General features: G+C 35.2%; 1 protein-coding gene across 7 annotated transcripts in view; it reads left to right on the top strand.

The window, feature by feature from the left end:
- VPS13A (vacuolar protein sorting 13 homolog A) overlaps positions 1-24,594 on the top strand; it is a 121,294-nt gene that overhangs the window by 55,074 nt on the left and 41,626 nt on the right. For 5 of the 7 annotated variants that reach the window (XR_010827995.1, XM_066989086.1, XM_066989088.1 and 2 more), the window contains exons 36-53: positions 1,320-1,444; positions 2,348-2,517; positions 3,151-3,371; positions 3,924-4,156; positions 6,678-6,770; positions 7,309-7,665; positions 8,439-8,540; positions 9,838-9,993; positions 10,097-10,358; positions 11,372-11,532; positions 13,250-13,353; positions 15,601-15,898; positions 17,020-17,415; positions 18,119-18,223; positions 18,322-18,468; positions 20,161-20,199; positions 21,293-21,421; positions 22,140-22,273. Coding sequence is in view for 6 of the 7 variants with exons in the window: in XM_066989086.1 (XP_066845187.1) it covers positions 1,320-1,444; positions 2,348-2,517; positions 3,151-3,371; positions 3,924-4,156; positions 6,678-6,770; positions 7,309-7,665; positions 8,439-8,540; positions 9,838-9,993; positions 10,097-10,358; positions 11,372-11,532; positions 13,250-13,353; positions 15,601-15,898; positions 17,020-17,415; positions 18,119-18,223; positions 18,322-18,468; positions 20,161-20,199; positions 21,293-21,421; positions 22,140-22,273 (3,232 nt within the window). In the remaining variant the exon portion in view is untranslated. The remainder of the gene's footprint in view (positions 1-1,319; positions 1,445-2,347; positions 2,518-3,150; positions 3,372-3,923; positions 4,157-6,677; positions 6,771-7,308; positions 7,666-8,438; positions 8,541-9,837; positions 9,994-10,096; positions 10,359-11,371; positions 11,533-13,249; positions 13,354-15,600; positions 15,899-17,019; positions 17,416-18,118; positions 18,224-18,321; positions 18,469-20,160; positions 20,200-21,292; positions 21,422-22,139; positions 22,274-24,594) is intronic. The other 2 variants (XM_066989087.1, XM_066989089.1) reach the window with 1 other exon arrangement.

The following is a 24,594-nucleotide window of genomic DNA, read 5'->3' as shown; positions in this document are numbered from 1 at the left end:
AATCAAATGTTGTCTAGCTTTTTAGGTATTACTTTCAACTTATTCTTTTTGTTGTAATTACGTTTATGAAAAGATGCCAGATTCATTTGTTTTTAACAGTATTCCTCTATTATCTTGACATCGTTTGTTGAAGCATACCCAGCATTAATGGTAATGACTAGGACCGACTAGGCTGCTGTAGTGGGTGTTACAGAATGATGTGTTTTACTGCTCTTCTGGCAGTAATGCAGTGAGCACATAAAAGGCTGTCACCTGGATTTGGTAACATCCTAACTTTAGAAAGTTGCTCTATTAGTCTTTTTCCTCTGTATGCTCGTTCTGTTGCTATTAGTATTTTAAAAGTTTGTCTTGTCGTAAGTATAGAATAGATCAAAATAGTGCAGTTGGAAGGGACCATCAGAGAACTTCTAGTCCAGCTGCCTGACATCTTCAGGACTAATCAAAAGTTAGTGTTGTAATGAGGTCACTGTCCAAATTCCTTCTGAACACTGACAAGCAACAGCCACCTCTCCAGGAAGCCTGTTTCAGTGTTTGACCACCCTCACAGTAAAGAAATTTTTCCTGATGTCCAGTCTGAATCTACCATGGGGTGGCTTAGTGCCATTCCTGCATGTCTTGTCATCAGTTACCAGGGGGCAGAGACTGGTACCTCCCTCTTTGCTTCTCAGAAAGTTTCAGAGAGCAGTAAGGTCAGCTCTCAGCCTCCTTTTCTCCGGACTAAACAGGCTAAGTGTCCTCAGCCTCTCCTCATAGGACATGACTTCCAGCCCCCTTACCAGCTTTATTGTCCTCCTCTGTAGGCTTTCAAGGACCTTAATGTACTTCTTATGTTGTGGAGACAAGAACTGCACACAATATTCAAGGTGCAGGCCTCACTAATGCTAAATATAGTGGGAGAATCACCTCTTTTAACCAGCTGGCTCTGCACCCCAAAATGCAGTTTTGCCCTCTTGGCTGCTGGGGCATACTGCTGGCTCATGTTGACTACTTCTGGCATTACTAAAAGTTATCCCTGCTGAGTAGGCATCATTAGTCATAAACTGCTCAGCACACACTCAAAAACAAAGTAGGAACTTGCATTCTGAGTAACATTCCTGCATGGAGTACTGTATATCATTAAAGGAAGCTGTACGCCTGTATCTTAAGTGGTCAAAACTGCATATAGAAGATACATGAACAGCATTTTACGTTCTCAAATGTATGTGATTTTTCTCAACCTGATTGGATTATAGTTTATTATAGTGATTTTTGAGGATATATATTATTTTCCTTATTTGCTGTCAAGTTATTTTATTTAATGTGTTTCTAATTTCTGAAAGGTGTAACAGTCGTGACATCAGCTGTAGTAGAATTGCATTCACCTGTAAAAATAAAAACAACACTAAAACTGGATTTCAGATTCGACTCCCTGACTTTGGTGCTGTATAGTCCAAACTCAAAACAGGTAGGTATAGTTTTGGTTTCAGGGAGAAAGAAATAATTTTGAGGTTGCCTAGAGTCCTGGAAATTATGCACAGGAATATTTCAGTTTATGAGCAGAGAGAATGATTTCTAGTACTAATAACAAACACAGTATAAATGATAAACAATTATTTTAACTAAATCACCCATCAGGAAAGACAATGAATGGCCAACGGTAACACGTCATACATGGCAGCTTCTCTGATGTGATTTGACTTCAAATTTGCTGACTTGATTAAAATCTTGATTAAAATCTTTTAATCTTGATTAAAAGACTGTTTTGGGGTAAAAATACAGAGGAATGCAGGCCTTTTTTTAGTTATACATACTTGTGTGGATACACAAGTAAAGTTGTGGAGAGAGATTTAGAATACGTATCACAGCACGAATGCATTTTTAGTTTTATTGGTTTAAACTTCTAAAACTTGTCAGCAAATTTCTGACAAAAGGTATGTTAATATTTTGTTGTAAAAAAGTGTATTAGTTTAGATTTTGAAGACTGGCTAGACACAACATAGTGTCCCATACAGCCATATGGGAAAAAATTAATATCTCACATTTGGCATTTTTTGCATATACTGCATGTTGTTAAACTTAAAAACAGCAAAAACAATCAAAAACTACATATGACAGTTTATTTTAAACAGTCTCCCTTTTACTAATGCGGACTTGCTCTAATGATCTTGTAGAAAGGTAAAGCTTTCTTTTAACAGAACTTTCTCTGTATGTTGCTGATTTTTGTTGTCTTTTGAATTATCAGTGAGTTCATTTAGTATATTGCTATTAGAACTCTAACCAGTTACAATAAAGCTGTATATCACACCTGTGTGTAATCTCCATTTCCTGTAAGCAAACATACAAATATATTTTCATTCCATTTAAACAGGTTACAAATTTGGATCAGAGAGATGACCTGTTGAAGCTTGCAGAGTTTAAGTTAGTTTTAATGTCAGCTGCAGTCAAAATGTTATCAGATGGTTCAATGAATGCTTCAGTCAAGCTAGCAAACTGTACATTAGATGATAAAAGACAGTCAATCCAGAAGGCTACACCAAGGTCTGTGTTTTGACATAAATTACTGTTTTATTGGAGTTTGCCATAGAGTTGCAAATATTTCTGTTTTACTGTTCTTTTAAAAACAACTGTTTTTGATGTAGGTAGTTCTTATTGTACATGTTACAATTTCAGTGTTTGTGAGTAAGACTTGTGTTTCCTATTTGCCATTTGTTCCATATGTTTTTGTGACAGACCAATATAGATGCTATTGACAAACTTGAAGTAACTAAGTGCTAAAGGAAACTGCTTTTACTTTCATTTTACTGTTTTTTTAAATTTACTGCTTTAATAAACCAGTGGGTAGTAAGACTAAGATTTTCTTTTCAAAGAATAACAAACTTAGGTATGATACTTTGAAATGTAAACAAATAATTGTGATAGTCTATCTTGTTAAAATTATGAACATCTTTAGTTGCCAATATGCAGGAGTCATGTCAGTTTTGAAGTTTTATAGAATTTATGTTGATACTGATTTGTTATGTTTTAAAGCATTGGTTAAGCTTTAAGGTTTTCAGTATTACTTTTTAAGTACAGTTTTGTTAATGTATTGCATCTGGAGAGAATTGAGTATTTTTCAGTATTTGTGGCTCTTTTCTTATTGTCTCCTTAAATGCTGCCTTAATGGTTTTTCAGGATGGTGGAAATGAAGCATGGATTTGAAAAGAAAGTTATGGTGGATATAAGCTATAAGCAGGGGAGAGATGGCACTGTTCTTGACATGATTGTTCAAGAGATATACCTTTGTGCAAGCATGGAATTTCTACTTACTGTTGCAGATATATTCCTAAAGGCTAATGCAGAAAGTGCTGCTGCACAGAGAAATCTCAAGCAGTCATTACCTTTAAAAGAGCAAGGTACATGCTGGAAATACTTTTTTAAAAGAAAATAAATAAATATATTTAAATAAATATCTAGTTATATTCAGCATTATAATACTCTAAAAAAAATATAATACTCTTTTCATGTTGTTTTGTGTGTATAGCACAGCTTCTTTTAAGCATTGATGTTTCTTTCTTTGCATCACCAAAATTGGTTTATGACCCTCAGTCTTCACTTCCAAATGATGCTCTGTCTTCTCAGAAATGCCTAAAAATTGATTTCTAAAATTAAATAAGTTGGAAAAGGAGAGTTACATCTGGCAATCCCTAGATTTGTTTGTCTACCACAATCATGATTTTTTGTTATGTCTGAAAGCAGTTAAAGCTTTAAAAGTTTTTTATCTCCAGTAAAGTCTAGAAACAGGTCCCCTGGCAGGGATCTACATGTTTCCTGATGCCAGTTTTGCTAGATCTTAGCACTAAATCTTTAAAATACTTCTAAATGTTATAAACAATCAAAAAAAAATAGATGTAAATAATGACAGTTTAAGCTTTGAGCAATTAATCAAATCGAATTTGTTTTTGAAGCACCTGTGCAGCCTGTATCTACAATGGAAATGAACATTATTGTTAAAAATCCGGAGATTGTGTTTGTGGCTGATTTAACAAGAAGTGATGCTCCTGCATTGGTGGTTACAACACAGTGTGAAGTCTTCATTAAAAATAGCCCTGAAAGGTATAGCATGACAGCTGCTGTTAAAGAGATACAAGTGAAAGCATGCCCATTTCTTCCAGAAAAAAGGAAAGGGAACGTTACTACGGTGAGTTTAATAACATCCAGTTTGTTTTGAAAAGACACTGTATTACTTGTGCTACTAGAATGTAAGTTACTTCTGAAGCTTTCATCATTAGAATGTCTATTATGGACATATGAATAAAATGTTGTGTTTGCATTGTATTGTTGCTTTTATTCTCTTCTGTGTATTAAGCCAAAAAGTCTCATCTTAATCTGTGGCGTTGAGGTTTGCTTTCAATGACAATGGAAAAATTAAGAGCCTGGAGGAGTAAAAATGTAATAATCTCTGATGTCCCATGTAAGCCAAATAAATGGTATTTTGTGAGAATACACTATTTCAGATACAGTGTAGTCAATTTGGAATTTCAGTCTGAAACTTTGTGTTAAATAGCTGTGTTAGTGAATAACAAAGGATCACAGACAGAATGGAAAGTATATATTATGAATTGTCTACAGTAAGCTATTCATAAATTTCTTCATGTTAAGGTCCATATACCATTGTATTAGTGCTTTGTGTGTATTTTGGCAGCAGAATCAGACTTGTTCGTCACTGGCCAGCTGACTCCTGAAGCTTCTTAAAGCTTTTCTGCATCTACAGCAGACTAAATGTCAGTTAACTCTAAAATGATATTTTATCAGAGAAAAACAGTATATCCAGCCACATATCTCTGTCCTCAAACTGCAGATAAATTTTGAAGAACTAGTCCTTTCAGCTCTTATTAATGCTCGCCTACTTTATGGAGCTATGTAGGCCAAAACAAAGCTGTAACTGCAAAGAATAGGGGCTTCCACTCTATCTCTTTATCAGATACATTCATGGAAGTCCATCCCTGGAGGCATTCAACGCCAGGCTGGTTGTGACTCTGGGCAGCCTGCTCTAGTGATTGGCAACCCTGCCCAGAGCCAGGGGATTGAACCTAGATGATCTTTATGGTACTTTTCAACCTAGGCCATTCTATGATTCTATTATCTTACTCCTTGGGTAGACAGTCTTTGATTGCATTAATCTGTTAAAAATCTGTGGTTGAGAAAGTAATTTTTGCATTGATAGACACAGTACAGTGCAGAATCTCTTAATTTCCATTTCTGTAGATGGTGAATGTGGCACAAATGTCGCCATCTTTATAGAATGCAAGTAAAAGCATTCCGGCCCTGCTTTCATTTTTACAAAAACATCTCAAATCAGATGATCAGATGCCAGATTCTCGCATCTCAGACTGTAGAAACAGAAGATCTGTCTGACAGAATCTTTATGATGAAAGAAGAAGCGTTTTAGGACGTTAGTTTTGGTGCTCAAAATAGTATCTGCCCTCTTGGAATGATTCAGAAAGTTCTCAAGATTGAAAATTCTCAAGGGGTCAAATAAAACGTTCTCTGCAGGTAGCATTGTAATTAGCCCCTTTTGAAAAATACAGAGAAGAAATCTCTGAACCCAGCTTTTCCATAAACAATATAATTTCAGTCAGGTAAATTAATAAGAGATCCAGAGATTCAGATGACATTCCACTGAATTTAGTCAAGCAAGAAAATGTATGCTATGATGTTTTATGAAGGTTGTAAGATTTCTGAAGGCTCATATTCACATGAAGATTTTATGATGCCTAAACCTTGAGGACACTAGTAGTAGATGAACTTGTCCTCCAGGTGAATAGATTCCCCAGATCTCAGCAAGCTAGCTCCTGAATTTAGAGTGGTGCAAATGATGAAGTTCTTTCCATACATTTCTCACATGTACATTGCTCTAAGGAAGAATATATTATTTTTCATTCTTTATTGTACCACCAAAAATGTATTATAAATAAATAAAATAGTGAATTTGAGCAGCAGTGGTTGAAATAATAACATAGACCAAAAATTGTTAGATCAAACTCACTGGGGAAAAGGATGGTAAAAGTGATTCAGAGTATATCTATGCCTCCAACATCTGATTTAGATGTGGACAGAGATGCTGGGAAAGATTACAAAATTAACATTGCTGGAAATTATTTTTAAAAAAACAACCTTATCTTCTCAGGTAAGGGACTCAAGAGTGAGTTTTGCTGTCAATACAGTTTCATTAGTAGCTGTACTATTTACATCAGCCTGCTTTGTTAAACGCGTAGGTTTTGGTTAACCTTGGTAAATGGGAGTATGTAATGTTTGTAAAATAAAGCTATAACTGAGTCACTGTGATTTAGTGATGTATTTATTCAGTATGTTTGCTTTGTTTTTAATGTCTGAAAAGTCTGGTCCTCCTCAAAAGTCACAAGCATGATGATGCACAGTATATTTGAAGATACCTGCAAATTTTACCTAAAGAATATAGTTTCTATAGTGTAGTACATTTTCCTGTAGTTGACATTTGATGCTCTGATGATTGAGAATAACTGAAATGGTGCTTCTGATGCTTTTTTTCTTTACGTTGGAGCACATATTATTGTTAAGGTTGCTCTTAATTTCGAAGAACGAATAATGATAACTTTTCAGTATTTTTGACGTATGGTATTTAAAATTATATGCTTTTTAGAATATTTTTTTTCTCAACGTGTTTTTACTCTTTTGTGTAGGTACTACAGCCTTGTGACTTCTTCTTTGAGATGAAACAATCGGGTACTAATCCACAGTCAGCTGATCTAACGATTAAATCTCTGACAGTAAAAGTAGGTAGATATTTTCATGGTTTTTAGTTCTCTACTCCTTCCTGCTCAGAAGGCTTTAAAGTTGCTTGTGGGATACGTTTCTTAAAAAAAAATAAATAAATAAAAATCAGGAATGACTGAAGTGGTGAATTGTTTCTGTTCTTCATCGGGTCACTTTGCTGTTTAGGATGTAAAAACAAAAAAAATAATAATAATAACTATTATGTCACAGTATTTTTGGATGTTGAGTACTATAAAATAGCCTGATGTACAGAATTAAGTTTTGAAGTATTCACATATGGTGTTGGATGATGTAGTTTCAAAAGCTCCTATCTGGAAGAAAGGCAGGGGTTGAAAATCTGAGCAGGTTAAAATGTAGTTTATGGAAAGAAATCCGTATTCACATGTGAGGAAAGAGTCCTGTAAGAGAACAGAAGAGTAAGAGAACAGAACTATTTTGTTGGTGTAACATAATTCGTTAAGATTTTGTGTCTGAAAGTAGCATACCTTTTCCTGTACTAGCTTCTCGTTTCCAATTATTCCAACTTCTTTTTTGTAGGTTTCACCAATAATCATAAATACAGTAATCACTATTACCTCCGCCCTTTATCGAACTGCAGAAACAACAGAAGAAGAGATCAGTCAAATTCCTCCAGACTTGTGGAATATGAAAGATGTAAAAAATCTAAAAATGTGGTTTCTTGAAGAGTCAAATGAAAATGAAAACACAAATCCAACCTCTGAACTGATTCCCACAGGAGAGTCATTGAAAATGAGTGTAGAATCTGTTGTTCTAACACTTGAAGCTGGGGTTGGCCACCGAACTGTACCAATGCTCTTAGCCAAATCCTCATTTCTTGGAGAAGTCAAAAACTGGAGTACACTTATCAACCTACATTCTCAGCTTGAGCTAGAGGTGGGGAATCCTAGATGAGGAAGAAGAGTTCTCTTAAGATATTAAGCTCATTATGTTATTTAGAAAATAAAAAAAAAATAACCTGTATATTTGATGATTAAGCTCTTGATGATACATATTGTAGTAGCAGGACAGGAATAAGGTGTTAAGGTAGCTAAAGTGAAAATCTAATGCATTAAATATAAGGTACTAATCATAGTAATTGAGTTTATACAATCTGACATTTATCCACATTTAAAATCAATACAGCTTCCTAGAGGACTGTTGTGACAACATTAAGTTTTGGAGTAGCAGCTTGCTAAAACTCTTTGACAATGTTAAATTAAGATTGCTATATAAGATATTCATATGTCATTTCTATAAAGTATTATGCGATATCAGTTTCATACATAAATCTCCAAAAAATTTCCAATATTTGGAAATTAGTGATATAAAATTCATTGGTCATTGTAGGTAGATTTGTCCTTATTTTATAGTGTTTTAGACTTGTAGTGCCTACAGCATAAGCAAAAATTATAGTTTAAGTGGTAGACCTTATGCAACTTAATTTGGAAATGGGTCTTTCCAGTAGAGACTTACATACCTCATTTATTTACTTAATTTATTTGCTTCGTCTCATGGTAGGAGTTGACTAAAAGTCCAATCTGACTGTCTTTTATATTCCAAAGTAATTAATATATTTGTAAATCAGAATTTTAAGTCTTAAAATCCGTAGAGCTTTTGTTGATTTAAGCTGTATGCAATTTCCTAACTGACATTTCCATTTCCCATAGGTACATTATTTTAATGAGATGTTCGGGGTGTGGGAACCATTACTTGAACCACTAGAAATTGAGAAGACTGATTTATTCAAACCCTGGATTCTAGAAATCAAGGTATATTTCCCAAAGCTGAACTCAAATCTTTTAATTCCTTTGGCAGGGGGGTGGGGGGCATAAAATTATATTGTATATACTCCACACCTTTTATTACTGATATTAAAAAAAAATAACGATTTTGTTCCTTCTTCTTGGTTATTGATACTTTTTTTTTCCCCTGTTAGTGAATGAAACCAGGTCTTTGCACCAGTAAATATACAGACTCTCATATCTTTTAAATAATACTGTCTTTTAGGTGACAGGAAGGTTTGATTCCTATTGCACTAGATAATCATGACGGTTTTATGTAAGTCTCTAAAGTCAGGTCATATGTTATTGATAGATTCAGTGGCTTTGGAAAGATAGAAGAACACTCGTATTGTTCCATGGTAGTATCTGTACCGTACTGGAAGCACTGACACCCGTGGGAGTACTGCTCTTCTTATTTCAACTCCATTTTGAAAACAGTCTTGATTCTGGTTTCAAAGTAGTTAAGGAATTTTTTTAAGGAAAGGAGATGGTGTTTTGTGTTTTCCCCGCTCTCTCTTAACTCTCTTTTATTGCATTGTTTTCTGATTTGCGTAATTTTTCAATTTTTTTTTTTCCTGAGAGCTTGTTCAGAATGGGAAAACTGTCCTCCTCCTACAACAGTTAGTATCAAACAGCTTTCTACAGCAGTGGCCTCGGAAATTAAGAAATTGCTTTTATGAATGTTCCTAAGAAGATAAGAGCCCTAATGCAGGAGGAAGGTATGAGGTAGTGAGTCAAGGCTCATATTTTTTTGCCTAGATTTGAAATGTAGCATTTGGAAATGCATCATTTCCAGAAACATTGAAGTCCTGAAAAATTTTTCATATAGATGTTTTTGTTTTTTTCTTTTTTCCTGTCAAATACAAAAAAACATACAAAGTGAGTACATGGTTTGGAAACGTAAACTATATTTGGAGTTAGTGTTTTAAGAATGAGAAATAAACTATGTATATAGTTTTTATATAGTGATATTAGATGTGTTAGGATGAATGTTTTCACACAGCATTAACTAGGTATGTTAGTGTATGGGTATGTTTATTTTTGAATAATGATAAATTTAGCTGCTATAATTGGAATTTCATTGACTTCTGAAATATATCTTTTGCTTGTTGCCATCTTCTTTCCCTCTTTTTGTTTTAAACTGAGAATAAAACCATGAGCAGAATAGGAAAATAGTATAGGGCATAGAAGTGGGAAGAGAAGAGGAGAAAAAAAAGTCATGAGATGAAACTTGCTTTACAGAAAGAATGATCAGATAAGAATTTAAAAAAAAATCTCCTTTCAGATGAAGAAGAAGCCTAAAAAAGCATTAGTTGAATCGGATGCAGAAGAAAACTACAAAGTTCCAGAACACAAAACAGTAATAAATGTTTCCTCAAAAGACCAGCTGAATATTACACTATCCAAATGTGGTTTACAAATGTTGAGTAACTTGGGCACGGTAAGAAAAATAACGAGTGTCAGATTTGTGTTAAATGTATTTTTGCACAGGTTTTGTTGAAGCCTTACTCAGTATATTTGTGTTTTGTATCTTTGCTTTCTAGGCATTTGCTGAAGCAGCAAGTCAAACTTCAGACATCTTCAAAAAAGACCGAGCACCATTTGTACTAATAAATTCTTTAGGACTTCCCATCACTGTCTCACCCAGTGATTCCTTTAGTGTCCTCAATGTCGAATTTGGAGCAAAAATATTTCATTTAATAGATGGAGAGAATTTAAATATGGAATATGTCAGAACTAAAAACGAGAGTGACCAGTTCACCGCAATGACCACTCTGAGTAGCAAAAGGTTTTACATTCAAATCAGTAAGTTCCAAAATTCATAAACCTCCTGTTTTTGCAGCATGGGGCATGATGCATCTTCTACTTGTCAGTAAATACTGGAGGACTGCACAACATGAAAGGAATGATTCTTCATATTCTAGATGCATCTCAGTGTTTGAAATCCTGCTTTGGTCTTTTTAGCTAAAAGTTGCCTGTATATTGCTTGTTAAATAAATTTCCTACTATGGTAACTTATTTAGATAACTAATATTTATTTCCTAGTTTTATTGCAATCAAATGCTTTTTGTTCGTATTCACAAGTTAATGCAGAATTAAGCTGCCGATTTTTTTTTTAACAATACTGAAGGCTGCATATATACATGTTGAGAGAAGTTACTCTTAAGAAAATAATGTTTTAATTTAAAGAACACAGTTAAAGCTGAAATAAAATTTAACAATTTTTAATGGTGTATGAGTTAACCGTGGAAGTTGGTTTGTCATAGCAATTGACGGTTTTTCAAAACTGATTTGGCAAACAAATCTTGACCATATGATTTATTAATAGTTGAATTATTTTTCTAATATTTATGTGCTGTACTTTTTTAATAAGCCATAATATTTTGTAAATATTTCTCTCTAGGTACCAATTTTATTTGCAGAGGCAAAAGATGGAGTGTACTTAGGTTATGTACATTCATAATTTATTCATTTATGCCTTTTCCTGGGGCGGGGTGGGGGGTGGGGGTGTAGAATCTTTCCTAGGTTGGACCTGGCACTTAGGGACATGGTTTAGTGGGTGGCATTGGTAGCAGAGGGATGGCTGGACCAGATGATCTTGAAGGTCTCTTCCAACCTTAATAATTCTATGAATCTATTTATTTGGTGACACTACAAGTTTGTCAGTGAGACTAAAAGTGGTGATTGTCCTTACTTGTTTGCTTTAAATTTTTGTGGAGATAACGTGGTACAGAAAATACTCTTGTGTACATTTTTGTATTTTAAATGTATCTTTATCCCCCTGTTGAGACTTTCATTTCTCACCTTGTATGTTCTAGGTCCACATAATCATTCCACTGTGGAGAAGATTCCGTTAACAAAAGTGGGTCGATGTATTTACAGAGTAAGGCATGAGGAATCAGGTGTTGAAAGGTCCATTGTCTGCCAAATTGATACTGTTGAAGGAAGCAAGATAATAACTATACGTTCTCCTATCCAGGTATATATCCAGTACATATCCAGTATCCCCTATATTATAATTAATTTTTTTGTTAAATTTTTAATGAATGTAAATGATCATAAATATATAGTCTATAAATAAATATTTTTACAGCTGTATTTTACAAACTGATCTGAACAATTAATATCAATCTGCTGCTGTGTATTTATTATAAGGAGATTTAGAAGAGATTTTCAAGAACAAAAAGCTTTTTCAAAATGATGAAGGGACATGGATGGAGTAGTATTAGAAATGGACCAGATGTTAGATCAGCATAATTCATCACTAATGTTTTCTAATACTTGCTCTAATCTTAGTCTAGTGAAATATTTGCTCTGTATGAAATTTTCGAACCTCTTAAATTTACCTTTGTTCCTCAAGGTTATCCTTCTGTTGGATTATTTCTTTTTCTTCATCCTATACCATTGACACTTGCATTTCAAATTTAATACCAAACTAACTGAAGAGTGAGCCCTTTCAGTACACCTTTAATAGTCTTTTTGATAGACATGTAATTTATTAGGCCAAGGCAAACAGAAGTGTATGGATGGTCCAAATAGTAGTATTCTATGATAGTGTCCATTGTTACATGGTTAATGATCAGATTTACTGTTTTTTTCCCTATGTTAAACTTCAGCTTTGATATCAACGTGGTAACTGGATTTTGGTCAGTGTCTAGGCTTTCTTGTGGTTGCACAAGATCCTGATGTAACTGCAAATGGGTCAAAAATAAAAAAGCATTTTTCTAGTATTTGTGTGCTCGTTACATAATGAGAGCTTGGATGTCTTAGTACAGGAAATATAGCACTTCAGAGGGGACAGGAAAGAATAACAAGTATATTCTATATATTCTATATAGGGTTGTGTGCTGAAATATCAGAACTGGGTAACTATGCAGCATTTATAAAAAGTTATTACGCTTTTTGTAAAGCGTAAAGAAGAAGTAAAGCGTAATGAAGAAACTGCTCTGCTTGGAAACCTAATAGAATTTTAACATTAACTTTGAGTTATTAGTATACATTAATGACATGAAAGAACGATATTCTATATTTGTTTAATGCATGCTTTTAAGTTAGGTAAATCTATATATGTCTATGTAAAATTTGTAGAGTATCTAGGCAATATTAGACATGTCCTCCAGAGAGACCTGATAAGGAAAACATTAAATAATTGAAAAATTTAAAAAGGGAGCAACTGATTATGACTAATTTCCCAGAGTTAATAATACAGTTAAATAAACACTGAAATAGAAAACTGATGTTTGCAAAGAATGAAAGAGCTAAATGTTCACCCAAATTCAATGTATGTTAATGGTTTAACTGTGAGTACAGTTTTGCTTCCCTTGTGTTTTCTTCCATAAGAATTTTGACCCACAGACCTTTGTATCTGTTACATTTTTAAAAGAAAGTTCTTTGGAAAGTTATTAGACAGTTCAGATTTATTTGTCTTTGATTTTGCAGGGTATGTTTCTCCTTGAAAAGAATTTTACAGCTAATTTAGTAATTTCATAATTAAAATATAACATTAAACTGCACAACAAAATCATTTAAGGAGATTTGCTGGTATTAGAGACAGTTCTTTTGAAATACCTGACCTTGAATGGCAAATGGGTAAGACGAACAGTGAGAGAGTCCTCATTCTGTACTCTCTTAGGCTCAAAAAAGTTTATTTTACCATTTTTTCCTAATGTATCTTGCTGGATTTTTATTTTACATAGATAAGGAATCATTTTTCAATCCCGTTCAATATTTTTGAGGAGGGAAGATGTTTAGGGACTGCATCACCAGAAAATGAATTCAACATACCATTGTCCTCATACAGGTACTTTATTGGTTTTTTGTTTGTTTGTTTGTTTTGTTTTTGTCATGGAATATGTTTATACATTGCCAGTTATTGTATCCGTATAACTATACAAAAAAAAAAAAAAACAAAACTGTTTCCCATTCCTACCTAATACTGTAATATAGTATAATTATAATACTGTATATACTGTATATAATACTGTAATATAGTATAGTTATAGTATAATATTATACTGTGATTATACTATCATTGTTGGTTAGGATCTTCTCAGAGCATCTGTTCTCAGTTAAATTAAAATACCATTTAATTGAAATGGATTTTTTAGGCACTTTTGAAATCCATTTTACCAAACAAATTAGCTGAGCATTGACTGTCTCTAACAATTCAAGTCCAGGTGCTTCTGGGACACAGTCATGCTTATCAACACAGTACAGACATTTTTCTTAATGGAATGATGTCTAGTGATGTACTACAGCTGCTTTGTTTTTTTTTTTTAAAAAAAAGTCTTTTGTTTTTAGTGATACTGAAATGTAAAGTTGAAACTAATACATTTAAGCACTTCATCACACATTACATCAGTGATACAGAAGAAGACATGCCAACCTTAGAAAGACTTGGCTTCCAGCACAGCTATGCTATTAGCACCTTCAAGATAACACCCAACTGAAACTGCAGTGAGTTCATAAGTACCATTTAGCTGAACTGTCACTAACTTTTAGGCAGATGTTTGCTTTGACTGTTTCTAGAAATGTAGAGGTTTTTTCCGTCTGTTTTCACGGAAACATGTCCCCCCCCCCCCTATTTTTTTTCTTTTCTTTTTTTTTAAGGCTGATAGGTAAGTACTGGCAAGTATTACAGTATGCAGGTTTCTTTGTGCTGAAGTTTGCAAAGCAACCATAACAGTTATAGAATGCTTCCGTGTTCTGCACAAGTCATTGGAAGCAATCCTTCTGTTTCAATTTTCTTTTTTTGTTAAATAAGCTACAGTGTACTGAACATGCTATTAAGTTCAACAGTATTTCTACCTATATATATTTTATTTAATAAGATTATTTCTTAATAAGGTTTAGCAACCTACTGATTAACTACATGGGTATATTGGTGAGTCTCCCTAGACAGTCACAAAATGTTCATTGACAAAAATCTTCAGTCAGGGAACAGCCTATTGGGCTAAAGCAGATGCCTTACAAAAGCCATTTCTATAAAAATAATCCATTAATTTAATGCATAACTTGCCCAGAAAGAAGGGCACATTTTGCAGATCTGTCTAAAGAGTGAATTGTTTATTCATATGTTTTTCATGGAAAACTGAGTATAACAGCTCTTGTAAGGGATTTCAGCAGCCTTTCATAAGAATCCCCAACAGCCCCTTCTTTCTGAGTAAAGCATATGAAGGTATGGAACAAAAACCCACAGCCGGTACAAATCTAGGAATCTTTGGGATCTAAAATACTTTTAGCTACCCCACTTGAGCAAGACAAGGCAGCCAATGAATTACTGTCAGAAATCATCAATATTTTAAGTAATACTAGGGTTGTTAGTATTACTAACTTATTTTACTAAATTCTCGTGGCCAAGAGGGCTAATGATATCCTGGGGTACTTTCAGAAGAGTGTTGCCAGCAGGTCAAGGGAGGTGATCCTCCCCCTCTACTCAGCCCTGGTGAGGCCACAGCTGGAGTATTGTGTCCAGTTTGGGGCTCCCCAGTACAAGAGGGACATGGAGCTACTGGAGTAGAATAGTTCAGAGGAGGGCTGAACTTGAGATGATCAGAGGGCTGGAGCACCTGTTGTACGAGGACAGGCTGAGAGAGCTGGGCCTGTTTAGCCTGGAAAAGAGAAGACTGAGGGGACACCTCACCAGTGCTCATAAATATCTGGGGGGAGGATATCAAGAGGATGGAGCCAGTCTCTTTTCAGTTGTGCCCAGTGAGAGGACAAGAGGCAATGGGCACAAACTGAAGCACAGGATGTTCCAGCTGAATATGAGTGGGCACTTCTTTACTGTGAGGGTGACAGAGCATTGGCACAGGTTGCCCAAAGAACTGGTGGTTTCACCTTCTCTGGAGATACTCAAAACCCTCCTGGCTGCCATCCTGCGCAATGAGCTCTAGGTGATCCTGCTCAGCAGGGGGCTTGGCCTAGGTGATCTTCAGAGGTTCCTTCCAACCTCAGCCATCCTGCGATTCTGTGATTGCATCCTACTTTATTGTAATTAAAATATTCAATCTCATACTGAGTTTCTTTTAAATGTTTTCATTTACAGATCCGCACTGAGTTTGCAACCCGTAGCCAATGAAAGTGGAGTGGATGCAGAATATGATTTGTGTGAAGGAATTACATTTGATGAAATTATGAAAAATGTTGACAGCTTATTACAAAGGAAATGCCAGTCTGTGAGGTCAACTAACCACTCCTTTGTCATCAATATTGTTATAGCAAAAGACACATTGATATCTACTTTATGTGCAGATGATCAATGGGATTTTCCGTATGTCGTTCATTTATGGCCTTCTGTTCTTCTCCGCAATCTTCTTCCATATCACATTACTTACTCTGTAGAGGTAATTCTTCAATTCTTCCATTTTTGTGGTGTTGCCCATCTGTGTCATAAAAGTTGATTAGCTGGTTGAACTATATTTGAAAATGGGTATTAAAAGAAGTGGCTTCTGTTAGAGTTTTTCTGAAGCAGAGTTTACAGATCTTGGAAGGGTAAGTCTGTATCTACAAAAATGAAGCAGCACCAGAATGGGAAAAATGGTGGGTTTAATCATCAGTAATTACTCATATTTTAGATACATAGGTAAAGACAAATTTACACTGTATAAGCTTAATCCTATGGGAGAGTCACTTTCTGATTTCCACGTGCAGCTTGAGCCTAACTAAGCAGTGAAGTTTTTCCAATGGATTATGATCACCTCAAGCAACATAAATAGGTCAGCCTACATTAGCATTTTATGTGCTGTCACTAGCTGTCACTAACTTTTAGTAATAGCATGCTTTTAAGGAGTTCTCCCAGTGCTGCATTTTTGCCAGGTTTTGGCTTGAATTGCAGCCAAAGTGCAAGACAGTGCACTCTTTTTAGAAGAAATTAAACAATTAGGTGCCCTTTAACTGTTAGTGGGCCATCATTCCAAGACCAGACATGAGCCACTGTCAAGTAAAACACCTAAACCATGTAGTGTTGACACTGGTTCCTCAGTACTAAATGTTTCATTTTGAGGATATGTCCTGATTGTGTTCCACTACTTACTGATGTAGGTTTAGAATAATAGAGTAGACACTGAAACATTTTTTTGAAACGGTCTTAGTGATTAGTATTTGGATGCAGGTAAAATAATTTAATAATAATTTTTTATTATGAATGCACAATTACTAGAGCTAGAGACCATGGCCTCTGCCATGTGTTTGGAAGTAACAGGCTCTTTCTGTATCTCTCTTATGAATTTAATGAAAGAAATATTGCGTTGAAGAAATCTGTCATTTAAACGCATTTGAATTTTGTGACAGTTTTTTTGTTAAATACTAATAACAATGCATTGATTTTTTGGGGGGGGGGTAAAATATATTTAGATGTTTAAGAATGTGACAGTTACGTAATATAATAATCATTTTACAATTTTGCCTAAATAACTTGTATCTTAATTGTCAAAGATAAGAAAATGTACACTTTTTTTTTAATAAGGGAAATGGGAACAAATATAACACTCTGGAAGATGGATGTTCAGCCCAGATTCATAATGCAGTCTTGGATCAAACAAAACTAGATTTACAGTTGCTGAACTATCTAGATCAAAACTGGAAAAGTGAGTACCATATAAAGAGTAATCTACCAGAAATCAGCTTCACAACATTCTACTGCATCACGGAGCTGGATAAGACTGAACTGGATATTGCTGTCCACGTGACCTACACAACTGGGCAGATGGCTATAGCAATTCACAGTCCATACTGGATGGTAAATAAAACTGGTCGAATGTTGCAGTACAAAGCTGATGGTATCCACCGCAAGCATCCTCCGGATTACAAAAAGCCGCTACTTTTTTCTTTCCAGCCCAAAAACTTCCTCCAAAATAACAAGGTATTACAGCTAGTAAAATTTGATAGCTCTGTACTTTGCTCGTGCTGTACAGAAGTGTTTTTACACTTTGAAAGCTATCTGCACTGTTATGTTCCATAAACAGCATGAATCTTACTGTATTTCTGTCTAAAGGCAGAATATTTTAAATAATACAGTGTGTTGATTTGTGTATGAGATTTTACTTGTGACAAGTTGAGGACAGGATCTTCATGTTTACTTCTTCTGGAGTATCTTACACTTAAAATGCGTGTTCCACATAGCCTGTAGTTAATGGTGGCAAAAAATATCTTTATGTGAGTCAATACTGACAATTGCAATGTCTTGTCTTTTTAATAGAAACATTAGTATGCACTTACGTTTACATTTGTATACTCTATATGATTTTAAAAGACTTAGGATTTGTTTAAAAATGTAAGGCTCCGGTGCTTGAAAAGTGAATACTTGCAGTTGTGGTTGTTAGATACAGTCTGAGTTGGTAGTAAGCTAAGGTTAACTTGCAGCTTACCATTTGACTTTCCTACTTGAGGTTTTTACTGCTGATTACTACTGACTGAGGAATGAGTCAATACTGGCAGTTGTCTTGTCTTGATTTCTTCCAATGTTTCCAATATGTGCTTACATTTATATGTATACATGTCTATATATGTGATTCCAAATGTCAGTGTTTGGAAATTGAAAATTAACACAGGCTGCTGCTTTATAGGTACAGCTTATGGTAACTGATAGTGAACTGTCAGATCAGTTTTCACTGGACACCGTTGGAAGTCATGGTTCTGTGAAATGCAAGAGTCATAAAAAGGAGTATCAAGTGAGTGAAATTTATCTTGCAAATTCATTACTTTCTGAAAAATATAAATGAAGTAAGAACAGACCAGCATCTGTCTAACAATATTTTTCTACTCACAGGTTGGTGTCACCATAAACAACAGCAGTTTTAATATTACTAGAATTGTGACTTTCACTCCATTTTTTATGATCTCAAATAGAAGCAAATACACTTTGGAAGTATCTGAAGAAGGCAAAGAAAAGTGGATACCCATCGTTTTGCAACAGGTAAACTTACCAAGGAAGCTATTCCGGTTGTTTAAGAAAAAAAAAATAGTTTTGACACTCAGTGACAGGAGGTAAGAGCCATGCAGTGTTCAATGACAATGTCTGAATAAATTGTATTGCTTTTTTAGTAAGTTATCTGTGTTCTCTTACCTTTTCTCAATGTTGTTTTAGGACTTATTGTAAACCTGCTTCACATTTATAATTGGAATGTTTTTGGTGTTACCAGCATCATAAGCAGTGGTATGCGGAAAAAGAGCTTTACTGTTACTGTGTTATCTCTCTCTGCAGTGGCACTGAAATTTCTGTTCCGTTTTTGCAGTGATACCCGGTAGAGTGGTTTGGCTGACCTGGTACATTACATGCTATGCCACTTGCTTATAGGAAGAAGGTCCCTCGTATGGGTCAGTTCAGATAGGTCCAAACTGTTTTTCTGTCTCACTTTTTTTTTTTTTTTTTAACTTCTTAATATGTTGTTTCTGGAGATGGATCACTGACACCCAGGCCAAGTGGTGCAGAAATGGCAGCTTTTGTCTGTGTTGACAAAGTCTACTCAGCTGAAGACCGGGCATGCAGCTTCACTTTTTGCACTGCAGTACCCTTGTGTCCGATACAATTATTTTGTGTGTGTAGTTTGAGTTCAGTGCCTCTGAGTTATTATGTTGAGAGCTTCCTTCAGGACATGTAGAAGAAACACAGCCAATCTGTGGGAGATTTTTAGGTCTGTGAAAGCTGAAAGAATACTGCCTTCTGGGAAGAGTGAAATCTCCCTCTGCCTCTCCTCCAATGGGTCTTGGAAGAGAGCATACCCAGAATAGAGACAAGCCTGTTAGAATGTTAGTTCATAATATCTCAGCTTCATTCACTTCCCTGCCCAGCATCCCCCACTCCTTCATTCTACTTTGTTGTTTTCAGTTAAGCAGAATCCTTTCTGCTGCGTTTCTCTTTTTTTCCACTCTTCTTTCTTAGCGACCAATAGCCTGTCTTCTCAGGGAAAGAACAATGCTTGTGTAGAGCCCATCTATTCTTGGACTCGTTTCCTGTCTGGAAAGCAGTTGATCTGTCAGAAACTTTAATTTCTACTTTTAAGAAAAATCAATTGTTTCCCAAAGGTTGCAATAAGAAGGAGTTGTTGGATATTGACTAGCATGAAATAGCTGGTCAAGGACCATCCTTTAAGTTAGGTATAGTGCAAGACACCTGACCAGCATGCATGTGTAGAAAAAGAAAGAAAGAAAATATTGACCAAGACTGTACATAAGATTGCTGCTAAATACAGATTAGAACTCTTGACTACGGAATGGAGATAAAAGTATAAATATAATGTCTGGTGAAGCAGTTAGCTAGCAAGTGTGTGGCAAAACATTTGAAAACAGCATCATTTTATGACTATTGCAGTAAAGACCATTGCAAAAAATATTTTTTCATTTCTCTATAGTTGCTTCTGTAACTTCTTAAACTAATCCTCTTTACTTATTTTAGTTTTGGTTTAAAGCTTTAATTTATTGTTGACTGATTCTCTTCAAATTTCCTCTGAGCTCTCTTATGCTTCACGTTAAGACTTGCTTGCTGTACTTGACGCTACATTACAACACAATTTGAATTTCTTTTGTCTGTACGGTATGTGTTGGCGTAGATAACATCTTCAGTCTTGCGGTTTAACTATATTTTTTTCCTTTGTCTTTCTGCTTCCTGTGGTGTGAGAAACAATGGGAAAGGGAACTTAGTGGCATGGTAAGTTGGTGAACTAGTATTTCACCACTGAAGATTTAATTCTAGGATTCAAATGGAATTGAATCTAAACATTTGTTTTCATAATCTGTATTGAAAAGAGATGCTTCTGCAGCTTTGAATGTTGCAGGTGAACAGTTTGAAATACAGGAAAAATTATGTGTTTAGATAGTCTTTGGTTTATGCTGGTCTTTTCATTCTGAGTGTAGAACCACCATGAACTTTATAAGAATGCTGTTGAGTGTTTGTGAATGTAATTGAGAGTTATGGCTAATCATAGTTTGTTCCTTGGCAGGACTATTTTCATTTGCTCCAAAGTTTTCCTTGGTTGCAATTAAAACTTCTTTCTTTCGTGCCTCCCTGTCTTATCCATTTAGAATGTAAACTATTGAAGAGAGATTGTGGGATTTTTAAACCTAGAAGGGCTGTGATTTCGATTGTGGGTGAAAATAGCAGACTGTGCACTCTGATTAAGGCTTCATATTTTATTTCCGTATTTCATATGCACACACATACATACATAAATATGCGGGCTTGTGTGTGTGTATACATATATATAAATATATATATATATTATCACAAAAGAACAGCTAATGTACCAATATCCTGCTTTCTCAAGTTACTTAGGAGTGTATTTACGCTAATATCTTTTTTTGTCATTGATTATCACTACAAGACATCTATAATTTAGACTTGTTTTGCAAGAGATCTGTTAATGGAAAAAATACAGGTTTGTCAATGGATTTTTTCTTTATTTCTTCTAGCAAGCAAGTCCATTTTGGTGTTGTACCTCTGCTTGGCTTTATACTCTGTATTTTGCATACATTATCCATTTTAAGACTACTTGCTCTTATGAATATGAAGTCTTACCTTTTTTACTTTTAGCTCCTTACTGCCTCTGTTCCTTCACTGTAGTCTGAGTTTCTTTTGACTTACTTTCAGTTTATTATGTTCAGGTAAGTAATTATTTCAGGTGTTTTAATAGAATTCCTGGTTAGACCGCACTACACTTGTGAGTAAAATTTTAGAAATGAACTTTGGGCTAAAGTGGAATGCCATTGTCTTCTCACTTAAAAATGCCTGATTTTTTTAATAGTGTATTCCCTTTTGGCCTGAAAATGATGCCAACAAACTGCTTGTTAGAGTTGAAAATTCAGATCTGCCTCCAAAGAAGATAAATTTTGATAAGCAAGAAAATTGTCTCTTACTGCATTTGGACAACAAGGTAAATGACCTTTGGAAATTAGATAAAACAGCATAAATAAGTTCTCCATTTCCATTCTCCAATTTTTTTTTGCATTTACACTCAGTCAAATATTTCAGAACCTTAGCTGAGGAAAAGGCTATATATATGCAAGTATATTATTCTCATTCTTGCACTGTTGTGTGCGTATAAGGATATGTACATGTTTCATTTTAAACACTTTTTGGAGAAGCAGACTGTTGAAGCTGTAAGAAAGATTTTTTTTTTTCCCCAGTGTTTTCCAGCTAAGGCTGAGAAGTATTTACATTAACTGTGAAGTGACACTGCTACTTTGAAAAGTAACTTTGCCACTAAATTTACCGCTGTGTTGCAAATAGTCTCATCTAGTAGCAGTTCTGAAATACTTGAATGTTTTTAATAGTAGAATATTTTGAGAGGCATTATTGAGTATGAGTGGTTCAAGGAAGATTCCTCTACTACCAGCCTAGATTTTGAGAGTCTAGAACCCCTATTTTTTTTGTAATTTTGCAAAATTTTTGTTACTGATTGCAGTGTTCATCTCCTAATAACGATACGATTTGGAAATTTTTTTACAAGCATGTTAGAACTGGTTGTTTGTTTCACTGTTTGGTAGTTTCATCCTATTAGAGTAAAAGTTTCAGGAATATTTGAATTACATTTGCTTTATCAGAAATTAATTCTGCTGTTATTTATTTTACATTTTTTTTACATCTGATAGCTTGGAGGAATCATAGTGGATGTTAACCTGACTGAACATTCTACAGTGATCACCTTTTCTAATTACCATGATGGCGCAGCACCATTTCTGTTGATAAACCATACTGAGGAAGAAATTATTGAGTATGGACAAAGGTATGCAAGAAGGGTTTTTGTATGGATATCTGCAATGAGACACGTCAGTTACTTTATGTATTGTAACCATGTCTGCTTAGCAGCAGAAGTAATAGGGAGGTGATCCTCCCCCTCTACTCAGACCTGGTGAGGCCACAGCTGGAGTATTGTGTCCCGTTCTGGGCTTCCCAGTACAAGAGGGACATGGAGCTACTAGAGCGAGTCTGGAGGAGGGCTATGAAGATGATGAGAGGAATGGAGTACCTCTCATATGAGGATGGGCTGAGATAGCTGGGCCTGTTTAGCCCAGAAAAGAGAAGACTGAGGGGAGACCTCATCAATGCATATAAATATCTGAGGGGAGGGTACTGAGAGGATGGAGCCAGTCTTTTTTCTGTTGTGCCCAGTGACAGGATGAGAAGCAACGGGCACAAACTGAAGCAAATGATGTTCCAGCTGAATGTGAGGGGGCACTTCTTTACTGTGAGGGTGACACTGGCACAGGTTGCCCAGAGAGATTGTGGAGTCTTTTTCTCTGGAGATATTCAAAACCCTCCTGGCTGCCATCCTGCGCAATGAGCTCTAGGTGATCCTGCTCAGCAGGGGGCTTGGACTAGGTGATCTTCAGAGGTCCCTTCCAACACTGCCCATTCTGTGATTCTGTGATAGTAACTACAGTTACAGCATATCTGAAGTGGTGATAAAAATGTAGGCCGGACTGTTATGCGTACAGCTTGTGTTACTGTTGAAATTATGCTTTTAAGCCTCTCAGGTCAATTGTGTACATTTACAAAATGCCTCAATTACATACAGAATTAACAAAATACACACATTCAATGTTTTAGGTTTATTTAATAATGGGAAGAAATTAGAGTGCTGTGTAAAACAGTATTGAAATGATACTCTGTAGAATAGTCTCATCTCCCTACACAGGAACATGTTTTTTCAATTGTATCAGCAGTCTATGAAATTGTAGAGCAAAGTAGTTCAGTATCCAAAACTTTCTTTTCATTTCAACTACGTAAGCTGAAATAATGGAGGAGAAAAGCCTATTTCTTAAGAACTGAATGTCTAATTTTGTCAGAACACCCACAAATCTTTTGTTTTATAAACTGAATAGGATTAGTAGTTATAAGAGTGGTAAAGCCAGTCACCTGTTTATAGAAACAAAGAAGTTGTTTTGTGAGCTAAAGAGGCATGGGTCTCATTTTATAAGAATTGTGTGTCCTTGCATCCCTTTTGGGGCAAAGGATCTGCTTGGCTATTCTGGAACTATCCATGTGCTGACTGGGTAGAATAAGTAATAGATGAGCTGGAAAAGTAGTTAGATTTGAAACTTCTCCTGTGCTATCAAGTTTAGTTGAGAGTTAGCAGAAATAATAAAAATTTATAAGTTAAAAATTTATAGGAGAGATGAGGGAATGGACTGGAAAACAGATAGGTAGTTATGTAAGTTTTGTTAAGTTGGACTGAAACTTAGGTTATTTTAACATATATGAGTTATCTGCAATCACTGAAAATTTATTTCCATCTTGGTTTTACTCAAACACCTGATGTAACTGGGGTAAATGTTTGAAGTTGAGGGTGCAAGTCTTTAAAACATGAATTCTTCTGTTCACATTTTTCCGCATAAAGCATCTTTCAAGGCATATTACAGAGTGGTGCCAAGTATTCTACTTGTGTGGAATGACTTAATGCTCACAGCAAATTATGTTGATCAGCACTGTGCTGCACAACCTGAGCGCAGCTGTACTGCTTCTGTTCTCAGGATGGAATGTCTTCGTAATGCTTTGCTACTGTATGCTTATACTTGCAGTGCATAGTATAAGCATTATTATTTTGCAGTGCAAAGTGTAAGGATTATTACCGTGCTCTTGGACTGTTTCCTTTTAAAAGCAAAACGTACTCTTTCAGACAGTCAGACCAGTGTTGATAAAATATACTTATTTCAAAAGTGGAAGAGTTCCTACTCAAATACAAAGATTGCAGCTGTATGCTGTTCCTTTTTATATGAGGAGTAAAGTTCTTTTTTTTATCTGTAAGGATTAGTCATTTTTATTTTGTCTGGATTTTGTTCATCTCCAATGTAAATTTAATACATAAATATTGTAATGAACTATATATGGCAATGGGCAAGCTCCTTCCAGAGCTGTAGCAGAAAAGTCTGCCTGTTTTAACTGTGCAAGGGTAATAGTGTTTAAAATCTGTTTGCCTGAAAATACCCACTGTATCCCGATACTAAATACTAAATATTTTTCCCTTCAGCAAATTGTGTAGAGGAAAGCTTTCCTAAACAGTGGACTTCAAATGCTTTATTTTTTATATCTCTTGGAGTATTAATG

Source organism: Anser cygnoides, chromosome Z (assembly GCF_040182565.1).
Source record: "Anser cygnoides isolate HZ-2024a breed goose chromosome Z, Taihu_goose_T2T_genome, whole genome shotgun sequence".
Taxonomy (NCBI): domain Eukaryota; kingdom Metazoa; phylum Chordata; class Aves; order Anseriformes; family Anatidae; genus Anser; species Anser cygnoides.
Note: the sequence above shows the minus strand (reverse complement) of the source record. Positions and strands in the feature narration are given on the sequence as shown.